Source organism: Gymnoscopelus microlampas (genome assembly GCF_963454915.1).
Source record: "Gymnoscopelus microlampas genome assembly, chromosome: 3".
Taxonomy (NCBI): domain Eukaryota; kingdom Metazoa; phylum Chordata; class Actinopteri; order Myctophiformes; family Myctophidae; genus Gymnoscopelus; species Gymnoscopelus microlampas.
In genome coordinates this window covers 38,449,768-38,467,267 of record NC_139940.1, presented here as the reverse complement: position 1 = coordinate 38,467,267, position 17,500 = coordinate 38,449,768, and the positions used below count along the sequence as shown (strand labels likewise).

The window sequence follows — 17,500 nt, the reverse complement described above, 5'->3', positions numbered from 1 at the left end:
TGACTAATAAATCATGTCAATACTTTTTTCAGTTGAAAATACGTGACTTTTGTGGAGCAACATGGCAGCAGTTGCACAAACGAAGCAGAAACCTGTAGTGCTGCTGATGTGAGTGAACAGGTCATGTTAGTTACAATGACTAAGCGTGTGGTGTGCGGTGGCTGGGTCATCATCACGTTCACCTTCTATTACATTTCCTTCTTTACACCAGCGTCGGCCATTACTTGCTCGTTTACGGTTATCACCGGCATTAGCCGCTAATGTTAGCCACGTCAGCAAGCCAAGTCCGTGCAACTCACCCCGGTGAACTCACCTAAGCTCAACATAAACAAATAGAGGACACTTAAATCATCCATATACATTTAATTTCAAGTGTACCAGAGCTTTGCAAATATAACTGGTTCTGAATGCTAGACATTTAGATCCTTCTTCAGTTGCTTTCTGTGGATTTTTTTAACTAGTGGAGCGCTACGCCAAGCGCACACATTCGTGCATACATGCGCACGCGAGCGATCGCCGATTGAAATAACCTCTTTAATATGTAAGCCTATTTATTAACCCACAATATGTATCGAATGTTATTCTAATTTACTTGCATAAGGGGTAGAATGGCCGGTAGAGCGGCCAGATGGGAACCCTGAGGTTCCCAGTTCGATCCCGGGCTCCCCCAGAGTTAGTGCCGAAGTGTCCTTGAGCAAGACGCTGAACCCCTAATTGCTCCGGATGAGCAGGTTGGTGCCTTGCATGGTTTCCTCCACCATTGGTGTGTAAATGGGTGAATGTAATGTACAATCTATGTAAAGCGCTTTGGATAAAAAGTGCTATATAAATGCACCATTTACTTTAGTGATACTTTATACTTTAGTGTTGTCATATGCATTTACCTTGCAGACGTCACCTCTGTAATTGAATTAGTTCATGAATCCACCAGCCACTGTTATCCAAACGTTCTCTTTGGACTGCTTCAGAACATCTTGACAGTATGCCTACATCTACAGCATTGGTTCTCAAAGTGGGGTCCGGGGACCCCCAGGGGTCCTTGAGGGAGTTCCAGGGGGTCCCCAGCTAAATGATGGAGAGTTAGGAAAATGGACCCTTATGGGTCTGTAACTCTGAGAGTGTACAAATGGAACCAAATGGACCCTAACGGGTCCATTTGGTTCCATTTGTACACTCTCAGAGTTAAATTAACATTGATTTTACAATATAAATTGCGGTCCAAGTGATAGAAATGCCATTAAATGGGGGTCCGTAGCCCTAATGCATGTCAAACTGGGGGTCCTTGAAATTAAAATGGTTGAGAATCACTACTAGAGCCGTAAAACATCTTCTCTTATGGGGGTCCCTGGCTTATCTTTTCAAATGGGGGTCCGCGGGCTAACAAGTGTCAATTTGGGGGTCCTTGACATGAAAAAGTTTGAGAACCACTGATCTACAGTACTTAGCAGGTCACACAGTGGACCATTGATGTGCAATCCAGCCAGAGTCATTCCTATGTTAACTCCATTGATGGTTACAAGATCTGCCGAGTGTCAACGGCGTCGTTGACACTCGGCAGATTTTGTAAGCGTCGGTAAGAGCTGCGAATGGTTGATTTTCATTGATACGTGAGGTAGACGTACTCTCACATGCAGCTCAAACAACTAGTCAAAGGCTCTGAACTAGTGGAACGGTGCTACGACCCCTGGCTTTAACCACTTAAACGCTGATATACTTCCTTGGCTGGAGTCCCCCTAGCCTGGGCAGCATATCTTTCGGGTCTATGATCCGGTCGGGAGCGGAAGTAACTCTACGTCACCAGGCGCGTCATCCGCGTCATCAAGCAGCCGGATGGGCAGATCCGGAAAGACGTCACCCCAAAATAGGTCCGTCCTAATAAGATCCTTGATTCGGCGTAGTTTAGCTTATTTCTTAAATATAAATGTGCGTGCACTTTCCGGAGACTATTTAGCGTCTGTATTATCCCACGGGGAAATTCTATTCCATTTAAATAGGGATTGGGGAACCAAAACAAAGCGGCACCGCAAAACCGGATGGGCCAAATCCGGAAAGAGAATTATTTTCTTTTTTCCTTTTCCTTCAGTAGGCGTGGCCTAGACCGGATCACACGGGTCTTTAATAACGCATACCAGGCTTTCCTCCGAGGTGGAAAGACTGGTGACGCGAGGTTAGAGTCCCCCAGGCTCTATAGTAGGCCCCCTGCTTTTTTCCCCTACACACCAAATATCTTTGCAGAAAATAGTCGATCTACATACTGTATACACATTGAGAGCTTGTGGATCTAAAATGATTGCCGAAATGTTCGCCCCCAGGTTGTTGCTGTGTGGGTTTGCCAACCGTCCCTTGATATAAAGAATTGTTCCTTATTTGGAAAGCTAAAAGACGTGTCCCTCATTGAACGGATATTTTTGAGAATCAATCAATGACACCCATCTTACAAGTTCAAACAGCTCATAATACAGGTTGTTAACCCATTGATACCTGGAACGCATCTGTGTCACTTTAGATGTCTTTGGCTATTCAAAAATAGCAGATCTACAAGCTCATAGCGCGGCACCGAGTGCCGCGCTATGAGCTTGTAGATCTGCTATTTTTGAAAAATCGTGAAAAATATTTTTTTATATTTTTTTCTGAAAAATTGTTAGGATTTCGATTTTTTTTAGACGCGGCCTCAGGTCTTAATGGGTTAATATAATATACAAAAATATATAGAGTGAGATTTTATCTTTTTCTGCCAAGGTGTCCCTTATTTGAATCACAGGTATAGTTGACAACCCCTGATGCAGTCATGGAGCTTACCTCAGTTTGGGCTGGCCAACTCCATGCTTCCCCAGCAGATGGGTGCTCAGGTGTTTCTTCATAACAAAGGCCCACCTGTTAACAGAGCACACAGAGGGGATATGTGGGTTAACCGCAATGTAATGCAACAAACACAACTTCCCTATTCAAAGGCAGTAACTTTAAAAAGGGGTTTTCCTGAACATTATACCAGCCTTTAAAGAAAGAAATATATACTTTGGTAGAAGTTTGGGTCGTGTAGTAACCTTGACATGATGTACAGTAACTGTAAATATTGGTGACTGTATGGCTGAATATTGTTTTCACAACAATTCTACCATTCATAACTATGAACATCATATTATATGACTGGACTGTGACTCCACAACTTCATAGCCTACAGTCAAACGTGAACCGAGGCTGACCCGACATTTCATCAGCATACTTTCACACAGTATTTGCGAAAATTCCCATTTCAAGACACTCAAACTCATTTCCTATTCATACTTTCCCACCATTTCCAGACCTGCATAATAACTCAATAACAAAAGTGACCACAGTGACTTTGCAGGCGCCTGGTGACTGGTTCACAAGCACAATCTTTGGTGGTTTGGGTCTTCCAAAACAGACAAAAGAGGGTGTCACAAAGGCTACACGAAGACTACGTGCCAAGTGTGTACAAACATTGCAGTTAGAATTCGAGGATACGTGCAGTGGCATACACACGCACAGTCAAAAAAAAATCACCGGGGCACTATTGCTCAGCCATCGACCACAATGCCCTGACAGTGTCTAGGACCCGCAGTTTACTATGTCTCCTAAACAGCATGTGAAAACATAATGAACGGATGACAGACCTAACTAGTCAGGGATCCAAAGCTGCCTCTCCGGCGTTTTCATCCCCTGGCCTTTTCATTTAGCACCCATCACTTCCCATTATCGTGCCTCTGACAGACAATGACCACATCTGAGAGCTGTGGACAGAGCTACATGAAAGAGGCAGAAGGGAGTTGAACCAGCAGTCCTGTGGTTGGCAGTGTCACTGCGCGCACAGAGTCCTCTCCGTCCTCCCGTCCTTCCCTCCTCACCCCCTCCCTCCCTGATTGTAAAAGGCTTGATTTATGCTTAGGTTGCGCGCCAGTGTCGCATGCCAAAAATAGCTGATTTACAACAAACAACATGTCACATTAAAGGAGTAGTTCACCCCAAAAAAATGACTTATTTTCTATCAATTACACACCCCATGAAGATTTTTTTTGTTTTTGTCGCATTCCTGAACCAATAATTTGATGACCAGCAGAAAGATACTTATGTCTCCAGTAGGAGACTCAATTGATCTGCATTTGAGTCTCCGCCGGTCATCAAATTATTAGGCTGCACCAGCGCTCCTGTTTTTGGGTATAGAGGGGCGGGTGTGGCGCGGAGAGATTGTGCCTGATCCCATTGGTTCACCGATCTGTCCGTCAACCCCCGCCCCGTTAACACAACATTACGAGCGCGCCCACTGCACTCTGGTTGGTTGGTGCTCAGGGGGAAACAAAGAATGCCTTGGTGGACACAGCCCCAAGGGTTTTTCAATGTATTTATTTATTTCAAATAGGACACTCCCATAGACTCCCTCTGTAAAGAATATTCATATAATATTCAATAGTCAATCATGTATTGCCAAAACCAGCTTAAAAGCTGATTTGGAATTAGTTTAGGGTGTGAACATGGACAAGAAAAATTCTGAAGTAACGTTGCCATGGGGGCAACCATAGTTCCAAACACTTACTATACAGTTCCTAAACACTGAACCCTTATAATGGGTGTTAATGAAGCGTGCACAATACATGAACCACGTAATGGTGTCGCGATGAGATTAACCCATTGAGACCTGAAGCCGATTCTACATGTCTCCTAAATCTCAACAGTTTTCTGAAAAACGTATGTTTCTATATCAGTGGTGCTCAATCTTTTTCAAGTGAAGGACCCCCAAAATGATATGTTTTTGGCCGCGGACCCCCATCAAAATATTTTGTTCCAGGGACCCCCTGAAGCAAAGATTTGAGTTAAGAATGTTCGCTTTAAAATATATATATTCAGAAGATTTGCACACATTTTCACGATTTTTCAAAAATAGCAGATCTACAAGCTCGTAGCGCGGCACTCGGTGCCGCGCTATGAGCTTGTATATCTGCTATTTTTGAATAGCCCAAAGTGTAAAATAATGCTTTTTTAGCTCAAATCTAAAAATGACAAAGTTCCAGGTCTTAATGGGTTAAAGAGTGTTGAAACTCTGCATGTAGCAGTGAGTGCATCTTTCAACGGGTCTGCGCCTTCCTAGTGGCGTGAACAGCCGACTGGATGTTGAGAAAAGGGCATTTACAAGTTTCTTAGCAACAATAGACCGTTCAAACTGTCAAAGATTTTAAAGTGTCTCTCCAGAAATCCTCTCTCGGCATGCCGTTTTGAAGCTAACTGTGTGCCTCATCAGTTTGTCATGAAAAAAGAAAACATGCGTAATTATTTCACCGTTTACATCACTGTGTCACATACTGTTTTCCCCTCTCATCCCCACGTCTGGCTACACTCAGACACACGCACACACACTCACACTCACACACACACACGCTGTCTCATCCAACCCATCACGGCCCAGAAGTCGCGTCTGCCAGCCGTGGCCCTAAGGCCGACGCTAACTAACACCCCCGTATAAATATTCAAACACGGTTCACGGTTTTGATTTGCCATCATCACTCTGTGTCCTCTCACTCTTAACTAAGTCCATCCATCGGTCCAGAATGTTGCCTGGGACTTAACCCATTAAGACCTGGAACTGTGTCATTTTTAGATTTGAGCTAAAAAGCATTATTTTACACTTTGGGCTATTCAAAAATAGCAGATATACAAGCTCATAGCGCGGCACCGAGTGCCGCGCTATGAGCTTGTAGATCTGCTATTTTTGAAAAACGTGAAAATGTGTGCAAATCTTTGAATATAAATACCTTTAAAGCGAACATTTTTAACTCAAATCTTTGCTTCTGGGGGGTTCCTGGAACAAAATATTTTGATGGGGGTCCGCGGCCAAATACATATCATTTTGGGGGTCCTTGACATGAAAAGGATTGAGAACCACTGATATAGAAACATACGTTTTTCAGAAAACTGTTGAGATTTAGGAGACATGTAGAATCGGCTTCAGGTCTCAATGGGTTAAACTGGGAGCCAGTGCATGACTAACACCCCCCCCCCCCACCCCCACCACACACACACACAAAGAATTGCTGGATCAAAACTGCACGTGTCCCTGGGACACTGCAGGCGCCACTGACTGACTGCATCATCTATAAATAAACAAACAGCCTAATTAAGATCATTTCTGGGAAAAAGATGGAGAAAAAAAGCATGAAAGAATTAATCAATATATTTGAGAGAAAAGCACGGCCTTGAAACACTTCACGGGTGCTTGTTTAAGTCACCGCGTTTAGACGTGGAGGAGGGGGAGAAAAAAAAGAGAGCTTGCAAACATTTCTGTTAATTATGTATTACAGCTGTCCTTCATAAACCTAATTACAGAGTGCTGAAAGGCAACGGGGGTGATTTGCATATGCGCATGAAAGACAAGACATATGCAAAATATGATTTTAATTAGCATTCTTTGATAGCGAGGATTACAAATCAAACTGGCATGTTGTGAGATTCTCATCTCTCTCTCCTTTTTTTTTTTTTTTTTTTTTTGTGGATTATTCTCAGCGTTCTACAGTGGTATGAGTGGCAATGCCCTATGGAGACACCTGGCACAGACCTCATGAATGGACACACACACACACACACACACACACACACACCCACACACACACACACACAAATGCACAAAAATAGACATGCACAGATGCTAAAACACGCATGCACTGAACATGGAGATCTACCACATGCGGACACATGAGCAGAAATACAGGCACGGATATTTCAAAAGACACACACACACACACACACACACACACACACACACACACACACACACACACACACACACACACACACACACACACACACACACACACACACACACACACACACAGCAAAATCCTGAGTATCAATTTATCCATTTGTAACTCTGAGAGAGTACAAATCGTTGCTGTCGGGTGGTGGAAACCTTGTATGTCCAATATCGTTCCTTATATGTATCATTTTAACACAGTGAAAATAGCCCATCTACATGCTCACCACGCATTGCGATGCGACACGTTGTGAGCTTGTAAATCTGCTATTTTCAATACTTGTGTGTGACACTCTCGAATGATTAAGTAGGGCATTCATTTTACGAACCATAAAGTCAGAATATGCGGATACTGTACGAGGTTTCTGCCCGGGCGTCAGCGACGAAATGCAACCAAATGGACCTTGTTATATGGGGCCATCTGGTGACACAGGTACACTGTCAGAGTCAAATGAACACTCAGGATTCCACAGCACACACACATACAATGGTAAAGGGCTTAGATCAATTTGTTTGAAGCTGCCTCTAATCAGCCCCGTGCCCTTTGTGTGTGTGCGTGTGCGTGTGCGTGTGTGTGTGTGTGCGTGCGTGCGTGCGTGCGTGTGTGTGCAGTGTTGTCCGGTTTCTGTGAGAGAAACAAGCAACCAGGTCTAGGAAAACCAGCCCAAAAGAAGCGACTATGGGCCACATGAGCACTTCTTTAACACACACATCAGCTATTTGAAAATAGCAGATCTACAAGCTCACAACGCGTCGCGATGCGACGCGTTGTGAGCTTGTAGATCTGCTATTTTCAAATAAAATCTTGCAGGGAAATTATAATAAGCAGACCTGGCAACCCGGTGTGTGTGTGTGTGTGCGCATATATGTGTGAGTGTGGCCCCTCCCATTCAGGTCAAGGCCCCGGCTCTCCCCCCCCCCCCCCCGCTGCTGCCTTGGGCAGCATCATCAGCTCAAATGATCACAGCCCTGATGGTTATTGTTACAAAGGGATACTTTAACATGCCATTCATCCATATCAATTCTCCTCCCCCCATGAATTGAACTAATAAGGCTGTGCGTCTGCCCTCCAGGGAGGCTCATAATATCCATCCTTGATAAAAAAATAAAAAAAGAAGAGGAAAAAGATGGCGTATATACCACGTTCGACTCTCTCTCCCTTCAGACTAATCGGCGCGCCACACCTCGTTAGCTCCGTGACGTGCCGGAGCTTTACCGATAAGCAGGGGAGACACGGCTCAATTACCCACAGTTACAATCTTTCTCCCCTCTCTCTCTCTTCCCTCCCCGCACGCCTGACGATGAAGAGATAACGTGTCAATATTTGATACAAACAACTTCATTTTGCCCGCCGGTCGTTCCTGGAGAGAGAGAGGCCTGATCCAGGGATCCGGAAGGGAAGGGTAGATCTAAGGAAATGCCCCCCCCCCTCCCCCGAGCGCGGCTCGGCTCGGCTTCTACGCGGCACAGCCCGCCTCCCATCTACCCATCCCGAGAGCCGCACACACACGGGGGACGCTGGGATGGCCAAGTGTCAGACGTGACACACTTTGCACGACTTACTGCCGTCTATAGCGTCGGCTGCTTCCTTGCAGTGGTGGAAAAAGTAGTCCGATATTTGACTTAAGTAAAAGTATCAATAGTGCAATGTAGAAGTACTCTGTTACAAGTAAAAGTCCGGAATTAAAAATGGACTTGAGTAAAAGTACAAAAGTATTGGCATCAAAATGTACTTAATGTACCAAAAGTAAAAGTACTAAAATGTTTGAAAATAGCCGATCTACAAGCTCACAACAACGCGTCGCGATCGGCTATTTTCAAATAGCCACGGTATAGAATAGTGGCTATAGTGGTTAATGTATGTTTTAATGTAATAATTGATATCTCCAAAGTAACTAGTGACTAAAGATTTCAAATAATTGTTGTGGAGTAAAAGTACAATATTTTTCTCTGAGATGTACAGTAGGGGAGTAGAAGCAAAAGTATAGACAATTGGAAACACTCCAGTAAAGTTAAAGTACCTCAAAATTGTACTTAACTACAGCACTTGAGTAAATGTACTTAGTTACTTTACACCACTGCCCAGAATGAAGCATTATACCCAGAAACAAGAGTGGCTACACGTATAACATTCTTATAACTCCTTACATCTTCATAAGAGATACTTCTTTCTAAAGGAGCTGACCTTGACCGGTGAAAGGGCATAAAGGAACTTTTCAGCTGGGAAAAAAGAAAAGAAAAAAAAGACAGGTATAAAACTGGGAAGGTGAAAAACAAGTGCTTGAAGTCGAGCAAAGTTCTGTGTTGTAAATTGGCGAAAGAGGTAACCAAGGAGCCATTAGGCAGAATGAGAGAAGTGCCAGATGTGGGATCCACTCAACCCTCGCAGAGCTGTGCACTGAAGCTTGGGAGATTGGGGAGGAGGAGGGGGGGTTCCTTTGGGTGGGGGGTGGGGGGGGGGTTCTCTGAAGGTATGGGGCTATGCTTCGGCTCCCTTTGAGGGGACACACAAACATCCACACACACTTCCCGCGCACACGCACAAATAGACACATCCGCACGGTTACGTACATGCATACATGGATACGCACACACACACCCGCGCACACTCACGCGCACACGTGCGCATAACCCCCACACGCGTATTATGCACTGCAGTGGTCCGTCGGGCCCCAAAGAAATGAGTGTGTGAGGGCTCATCCACAGCCTCCTGTGCCAGTCCTAATGATGGCTTCCACCTGCTGCTTTAATGTCACAGCTGGAGAGCCCTCCATCCCTCACTGACTCTGACTGCCATCAGCAGCAGCAGGTAGCAAAGCCAGAGTCCTCCCGCCCCGTCTCCTCCTCCGTCGCCACTTATTGCACCTCCCTTCCCTCCTCCTCCGTCTCCCCCGGCCCGCGCCATCCCTTCCTGTGTTTCCCCCCTCTCTCTCTCTATCCCCCCCCCCCCCATCTATCCCTCGGTGACTCTGCCTTCCATCAGCAGTTCTATGGTACCCACCCCAACCCCCCCCCACCCCACCCTCCACCCCACTCCCCTGCGGCTCTCCCTGCTACTACACCTCCCCACACCCCCCCCCAATCCTCCTCCACCTCCATTGCCCCCTTCCCTCTCCCTCCGGTCCCCTGCCACCCCTAGCATTTTCTTCTCCCGTGCGTTGTCCCTCAGTGCCTCTCTGAGTGTCTGCCATTGGCAAGAGAGAATGCTTTTTTCCTCTGCATCCTCCCAACTTCCAATCTCTGCTGCTGCACCTCCTTTCTGTTCTGATGCGCCTCCTTCCCCCCCTTTGTCTTCTTCCCGTTTCCTCCAGCCTCCTCCTCCCCACAGCCCCCCCCCCCTCCCCCTTGTCAAAGTCCTCTGTCTTTTTCTTCTCTTTTTTTTTTACACCCCACCTTGACGTTTAGACTTCTGATACCACCGGCAGGTCTTTTTTTTTGCGCACCTGAATATTTCCTGGTGACAGCAGCCAGCGTAAGGAAAGAGCGACTCGGCACAAAAAAAAAGAGAAACTTGAAACAGACTCCTTGTGCGCGCCGCACTTTGTCTTCTGCACTCTGCAATTAACCACTTAAGACCCGGAACGCATCTGTGTCATCTTTAGATTTGAGCTAAAAAATGAATTATTTGACACTTTGGCTAAAATCGAGAAAATGTATGCAAATCTTTCAATATGTATATTTTTAAAGCGAACATTTTTAACTCAAATCTTCGCTTCTGGGGGTCCCTGGAACAACATATTTTGAGATAGGTGAGGCCAAATACATTATACATTTTGGGGTCCTTGACATGAAAAAGTTTGAGAACCACTGAAAATAGCAACATAGGTTTTTTCAAAAATCTGTTGGGATTTAGAAGACATTTTGTAGAATCGTAACCTCATGTCTTAATGGGTTAAAAGTTTGAGAACGTTGGTCGACCGCACGCGCCAACAGCGGCCGGTCGAGCGCCGTCAGGTGATCAACGGCGTGCTCTAATTGCGGGAGTGAGGAACGCAGCGCGTGGAGCGATAATCTTTCTTTCTTTTTTTCACGTTTTGCGCCAACACACCACCACCACCTCAGCAGAAAATATCTCAATACAGTTCCGTTCTCCGTGAGTGCACCATCCTCATTCTCTCCATCAGGGTTTCACCTCCGTCATTCAGTCCTCCCCCATGTACCCCTCCCCCACCCCCACCCCCATCTACAATTGAAACAGACTCAAAATAGTTTATTTGAAGCTTCAATGGGCACGTATTTGAAATCGCTAGGCTATGTTTGGTCTGTGGCGGAGGAATAAAAAAACACACAAAGTTTCCTATTTCCACGACTAAATCTCATTCTCGTTGAGTAAACATAATCAGACGAGAGCAATGATCTGCTTTCTGTGTCGTATGAACCCAGCCTGACGAGAGATGGCAACATGGGAAGAAGTAGATGTCTAACCCGTTGAGACCTGAAGCTCATTCTACAAATGTCTTCTAAAATCACAACAGTTTTCTGAAAAAAAACGTATGTTTCTATATCAGTGGTGCTCAAACTTTTTTATGTCAAGGACCCCCAAAATGATATGTATTCGGCCGCCGACCTCCATCTCAAAATGTTTTGTTCCAGGGACCGCCAAGAAGTAAAGAATAGAGTTAAAAATGTTCGCTTTAAACAATATATTTTCAAAGATTTGCACGCATTTTCACGATTTTTCAAAAATAGCAGATCTACAAGTTCATAGCGCGGCACTCGGTGCCGCGCTATGAGCTTGTATATCTGCTATTTTTGAATAGCCAAAGTGTAAAATGCTTTTTGAGTGACACAGATGCGTTCCAGGTCTTAATGGGCTAAAGTGAGTGGCTTTGACAGGCAGGTAAACTGACAGAAGAACAGAGCCCAACGCTTGCCTGACAGAACCCCGGAGCGCTGAGACAGCTGCTGACATGAGAGCAGTCATACTGTACAGACAGCCAGGATGGAGACGCCCGACACAGAGACACACAGAGAGAGAGAGAGAGAGAGAGAGAACTTTCAAGATAAGCCTCCTTATTGACAGACTCACTAACTTTGTGAGAGACAGGTAGCAGGGAAGAGAGACGGTTGGAGTTTATCGGAGGAGTCTAGTTCACCGGGATGAGACTTTCTAACATCGCTTCTTACAAGCAGGTGTCTAATGGAGGCCCATGAAGAACTTTGGGGGGAAGAGACGGGTTCTCAAATGACCCGCAACTAAAATGTGGTGTCAATCTGACTGATAGAGAGACAGAGAGAGAGAGAGAGGGAGAGAGAGTGAGAGAGATGTGAAGACAAGCAGTAACAGGGGGGAATAGAGATATGGAAAAAAGAAGGGATACATCTATATGAGGCAGAGTGAATGAACTAAGGGGAGAGTGGAGTAGAGTGGAAAGAGCAAAAGATAGAGAGAGAGAAAGAGAGACCGAGAGAGAGATAGAGAGAGAGAGAGAGAGAGAGAGAGAGAGAGAGGGGCAAAATGCAGTTTGCGGTGCTGTCACTTTGTTTGATGGAAGGAAGGGGTGACTCCGCATCAATATCGCTCGGGCCTTCTTAGAGATCCGCTTATGGAAATCTCCCATAATGTAACAGCTATTGGGGCGGGGGGTGAAATAAATAAATAAGACGTCTGGATTGATTTTTACGCCCCGCGTCGGAGAGTGAAGCGAGCACTTGATCTATTCCGAGATGATCTTGATAAAAATAAAAGGAGAGGAAAAATGTTGCTCTGACGGCCCATCAACGTCAAGGCCCTCACCGAAACAGACACCTCTCACTTAAGGATGCCACCGCGGCCGGCGCGAGCTGTGTGGAATGGATGCGTGTGCGCGCGCGCGCGCGCGTGTGTGTGTGTGTGTGTCGTCCTTGCGCGCCCAATTTGTGTGTGTGTGTGTGTGTACTTTTGCACGCGTGCGAGAGTGTGTGTGTCCTCCCATTTTAGAGCGAGGTACATAAAACGCTCTGTCTGTCTCCCTCTCCCTCTTGTCTTTCCAAAGAGTTTTGGATCATCTGCTGAGGCAGGTGATGGGGCTTGACGGATTGATTGAGCAGACTGTCTCATTGGCGGTGGCAGCGCCCCATAGAGTTCCCGGCTCCGCTGCACACCGTTCCATTAAAGGATCATTTAGAGGCAGAGAAGTTCCACCTGCACTTATGCAGAGCACACCCTAATGTGAGATGAAACACACACTTTCAGCTGGGGGAGGGGGAGGGGGGGGGGAAGGAGGAGGAGACGAAAAGAGAAAAAAAATGAAAACATAATAATGAAAAATAAAAATGCGGTCGCTTTCCCGACAGCACATTTCCATCTTTAACCCAATAATACCTGAGGCCGATTCTTACTTATGTCTTCTAAATCCTAACAGTTTTCTGAACAACATATGTTTCTATATCAGTGGTTCTCAAACATTTTCATGTGAAGGACCCCCAAAATTATATATATTTGACCGCCAACCATCTCAAAATATTTTGTTCCAGGGACCCCCAGAAGCAAAGATTTGAGTTAAAGCTTTAAAAGGATATAAAAATATGAATTTGCACACATTGTCACAATTTTTCAAAAATAGCAGATCTACAAGCTCGTAGCGCGGCACTCGGTGCCGCCCTACGAGCTTGTATATCTGCTATTTTTGAATAGCCAAAGTGTAAAATAACGCTTTTTTAGCTCAAATCAAAAAATGACACCAATGCGTTCCCGGTCTCAATGGGTTAAGAGGAACAGCGATTGATGAAGTAATCTATTATTGATATCATCATCGCCATGTGTGCCGATGGCAGTTTTAACGTTACAAAGCTCCCCTTTGCTCGGAGCGTCATGGCGCTTGTTTGCATAATGCGCTATTCGACTTCATTATATTTTCTAATTAACTGCTTTAATTTGGGGTTTAAATCCTGAAAAAAAGGGGGCAACTTAAAAACGCTGAACAAGAAGGGTAGAATGGGGATTGTGTTTGGTGGTGGAGATAAAAGGAGTGGTGTGGATAGAACAAGGTGCGGACGGCTTGTACATGAAGCCGCGGCGTGCTTCAAATATGAATTCATAAACGAAGGCAGATTGTGTGGAATCAGCAGGAACGAGGCTTCACTTTTATGGATGGCCGGGAAAGAGGAGGAAACACTATTTGCGTAGATGACGGAACACGGTATAGCGAGAAACATTTCCAGCGAAATACATAACACGCTAAAATACTGAGGGAAAACAAGTCTCATTTTACACAAGAAAGCAAAACGAATCAAAAACACTGGTTGTTAAAAGCTGTTAGCTTCTCTGGCTAATGTATCTCTCTCTCTCGCTCTCTCTCTCTCTCGCTCTCCCCTTCCCTCCTCGGCACTTCCTCTCTGCAGTGCAGTTAGAGATATGAAAAATATATGTGCTTTTTTTCCCCTTCCTCTGCTTTCCACCGCTCCGTGTTAAATCATTAAAGAGAAGTCCTGCTCATTATCTCTCTAAACAAAACTTCTCTTAAACCAAATAAATCACCGCGCGCGGCGCAGCTAACAGCCGTGAAGGGATAAATTACAAAGCGCCTCACTGGCAGCACTGGTATTTTAAAAAGCTTGCTGCACAATTTCTATGATGTACTGTAATTTGTAATGCAGGTTTCCTTATGTTTATGAGGTCTCTTCAGGTGTGTGCGTGTGCGTGTGCGTGTACGTGTGTGTGTGTGTGTGTGTGTGTGTGTGTGTGTGTGTGTGTGTGTGTGTGTGTGTGTGTGTGTGTGTGTGTGTGTGTGTGTGTGTGTGTGTGTGCGTGCGTGCGTGCGTGCGTGCGTGCGTGCGTGCGTGCGTGCGTGCGTGCGTGTGTGTGGTGCGCTGGGGGAAGAGGTGAAGGGCGATGGGGGAGGGGTTGTGCTTGTTGTATCTTTAATTGTGTTGAGATCATTTCCACAATGAATACAATAGTAAGGATAATACAGCAAATTTAACAAGTCTCTATTTTACATTTGCCGTAATGTGACTTGACGTCAGTTTAAGGCCTAATAACTCTAATAACCTGTTTGCTCAAGTACTCGCTGACCAATGTCATTATAGGCTGGACTCATTATAATAGACAAACACAATGACACAGTACCCCCTTATTAACCCATTGAGACCTGAAGCCGATTCTACATGTCTCCTAAATCCCAACAGTTTTCTGAAAAACGTATGTTTCTATATCAGTGGTGCTCAATCTTTTTCATGTCAAGGACCCCCAAATTTGGCCGCGGACCCCCATCAAAATATTTTGTTCCAGGGACCCCCCAGAAGCAACGATTTCAGTTAAAAATGTTCGCTTTAAAAATATATATATTCAAAGATTTGCACACATTTTCACGATTTTTCAAAAATAGCAGATCTACAAGCTCGTAGCGCGGCACTCGGTGCCGCGCTATGAGCTTGTAAATCTGCTATTTTTGAATAGCCCAAAGTGTAAAATAATGCTTTCTAGCTCAAATCAAAAAATGACACAGTTCCAGGTCTTAATGGGTTAAAGAGCCTAATGTATATATACACCCAGTCGTACGTGCAGCAAGAATAGCCGACGCACAAGCTCGCAACACGTTGCGAACTTGTACGTCGGCTGTTCTTGCCGCGGCGACACCGCCCGTACGATGAAGAAATGATCAGGCCTAATTGAGGGAACACCCACAAGCCGACCCCCCCGCCCCCCCCCCGCCTTTCTTTCTCCTCTGTTCGCCCCACCTCCTCCCCTCCACCCCGTGGAACCTCCAATGCTCCTTCTGGGACCCATGGAGTCGCGGTATAGCGCGCCCCGACCTCCCCTGGCCCCCAGTGGGCAGATTAAAGTGGGATAACAGGGCTGCGCTCAGGTCCGTTTACTACTAGCAAGCCTCCTCTCCGCCTCCTGGGGATAAAAACCAACAGTAGCCTGGTGAGACCCAAAAACAGCCCAAACATGATTTATTTAGTCTGTTTACTGTGCACTGTATCTGCCTGTCCTCCGAGAACAAATTAAACGTATGAAAAAAAGGGGGGGGGGGGGGCGAGGCAGAGAGAGAGAGAGAGAGAGAGAGAGAGAGAGAGAGAGAGAGAGAGAGAGAGAGAGAGAGAGAGAGAGAGAGAGAGAAAGGGGTAAATAAATAATTAAATCCCCAATGTAGGGAGAGAAAGAGGAGGGGAAAGAAAAGATCCAGGAAGCTCGGAGACTGTTTAATTTTCAGTGGAGAAATGGAGCTTTCTTTCTCGTCTACCATGGCAGGCTGTGTTCCAGCCTCACCTCCACATGCCATGTGGAGCACGGACCCAATCTGTCTGAGTCATAGAGTCAAACCCACGTACAGCCCCCCCCCCCCCCCCCCAACCAACCAAAAGAAAAACAAGGCTCCTCCAAATGTGCAAAAGAAGGGAAAGTTGTTGCTGAATCAAAGCGCGCGGCGGGTGCAGGGAGGAACAAAGGGCAGTTGAAGGCGAGATAGAGGGAGAGAAGAAAAAGAGACGGACGGGAGGAAAGAGGAAAAAGAAGAAAAAAGGAGACAGCCTCTCTAATTTCACCCCTTGTTGTGTCGGCGAGTGGTCTCGCACATTAAAAAGAACTTGAAGGAACATGACAAGAGAGAGTTGTATTTCTCTCACAATAGTTTTGCTAAAGCAGATAATCCATAAAACATAAGGCCTCCGTATTGACGTTTCTCTCCGCTAGCGGCTGAGTGAAGGGCGTAGCTGTGGATGTCAGGCCTGTCTGTCCGAGCACGGAGCTCGCCCGCCCGCTCAGCGCTGCCTGTCTGCTAGCTAGCTAGCTTATACCACTCTCATTATCCACCGCCGCCTCTCTCTCCTGAAGGGCGGCTAAGGTCACACTCCGCAGGAGGAAAAAATAAACCTCCTCCGCCACTAATCTAATATTCACTGATTCTATCAGGAGAGAGAGACCTATAAGAGACCCGGGGACTCATAGAAGCGTTGATGGAGGAAGATTGTATAAGAAATCGATCGTCAAAGGTCCAACCATGCGCCCACCCCCTTGGCCTTGTGGGTTTGGGGGAAAGTTTAAATGGCCTCAAGTTGAATGTGACGTCTGTCTTCTACGCCGGGTTGACAGCACACGACAATTATGTTTGCTAACTTGAGAGCGCTTGCTGGCCTGGCACGCGTTTCTATTGTTGAGGCGCTGAGCGATTTGTACTGTCTCTCATTGTACGGAACAATGGGCTTGTATAGATTGAGCAAAAAGTATAGCCAAATAATTTACACAATGTGTTGTGTGCAACGCTATTATGGATGCTGTTACCTCCTACTCAAAGCAGACACTTCTACACCTCTCAGACAAGCACATACACATGCACATACACACACACACGCATGCACACACGCATACACACACACCGGGATAAAGAATGTCTTTGTTTGGCTATTGTTGCCGTTGTCTTGACACCCACCATCTGCCGCCCTAGCAACAGAGAGAGCGGAGAGAGAAGTTTTTTTTCCACTGGAAACTCGCCCTCCACCTCGCCCAAAAAGAGAGAGAAAACAAAACCTGCCGCGAAAGGTTTCACTCAAACAACAATTAGCCCTCACGCCGCTGACGCCGGCTCTGCCGTTGACTCACCGCTCAACAAACAGCCCATCTCTGCCTCCCTAATGCCTTGTTTATGTCCACATCGGAGCTCACCCAAAATGGTAAACAAGCGCTCTTCTGCCGCATGCGAATTCACAACAAACAAATCTCTCTTTCTTTTCAAAGTGATGAAACAAAGAAAAGCAACGTCCGTTAGCGTTAATAAAGAAAGACAATCTGGCTGTTGGTTAGGAAAAAAAGGGAGG

The 17,500-nt window shown here is 45.8% G+C and overlaps 1 protein-coding gene across 1 annotated transcript in view; it reads right to left on the bottom strand.

Moving 5' to 3' along the window:
• Positions 1-2,795: 2,795 nt before the first annotated feature.
• The window catches only part of znf407 (zinc finger protein 407), a gene marked incomplete at its 3' end in the record, with an annotated part of 72,113 nt that continues 57,408 nt past the window's right edge, over positions 2,796-17,500 (bottom strand). Inside the window, exon 5 of the mRNA XM_084052332.1 lies at positions 2,796-2,874. Coding sequence (XP_083908458.1) covers positions 2,796-2,874 — 79 coding nt within the window. The remainder of the gene's footprint in view (positions 2,875-17,500) is intronic.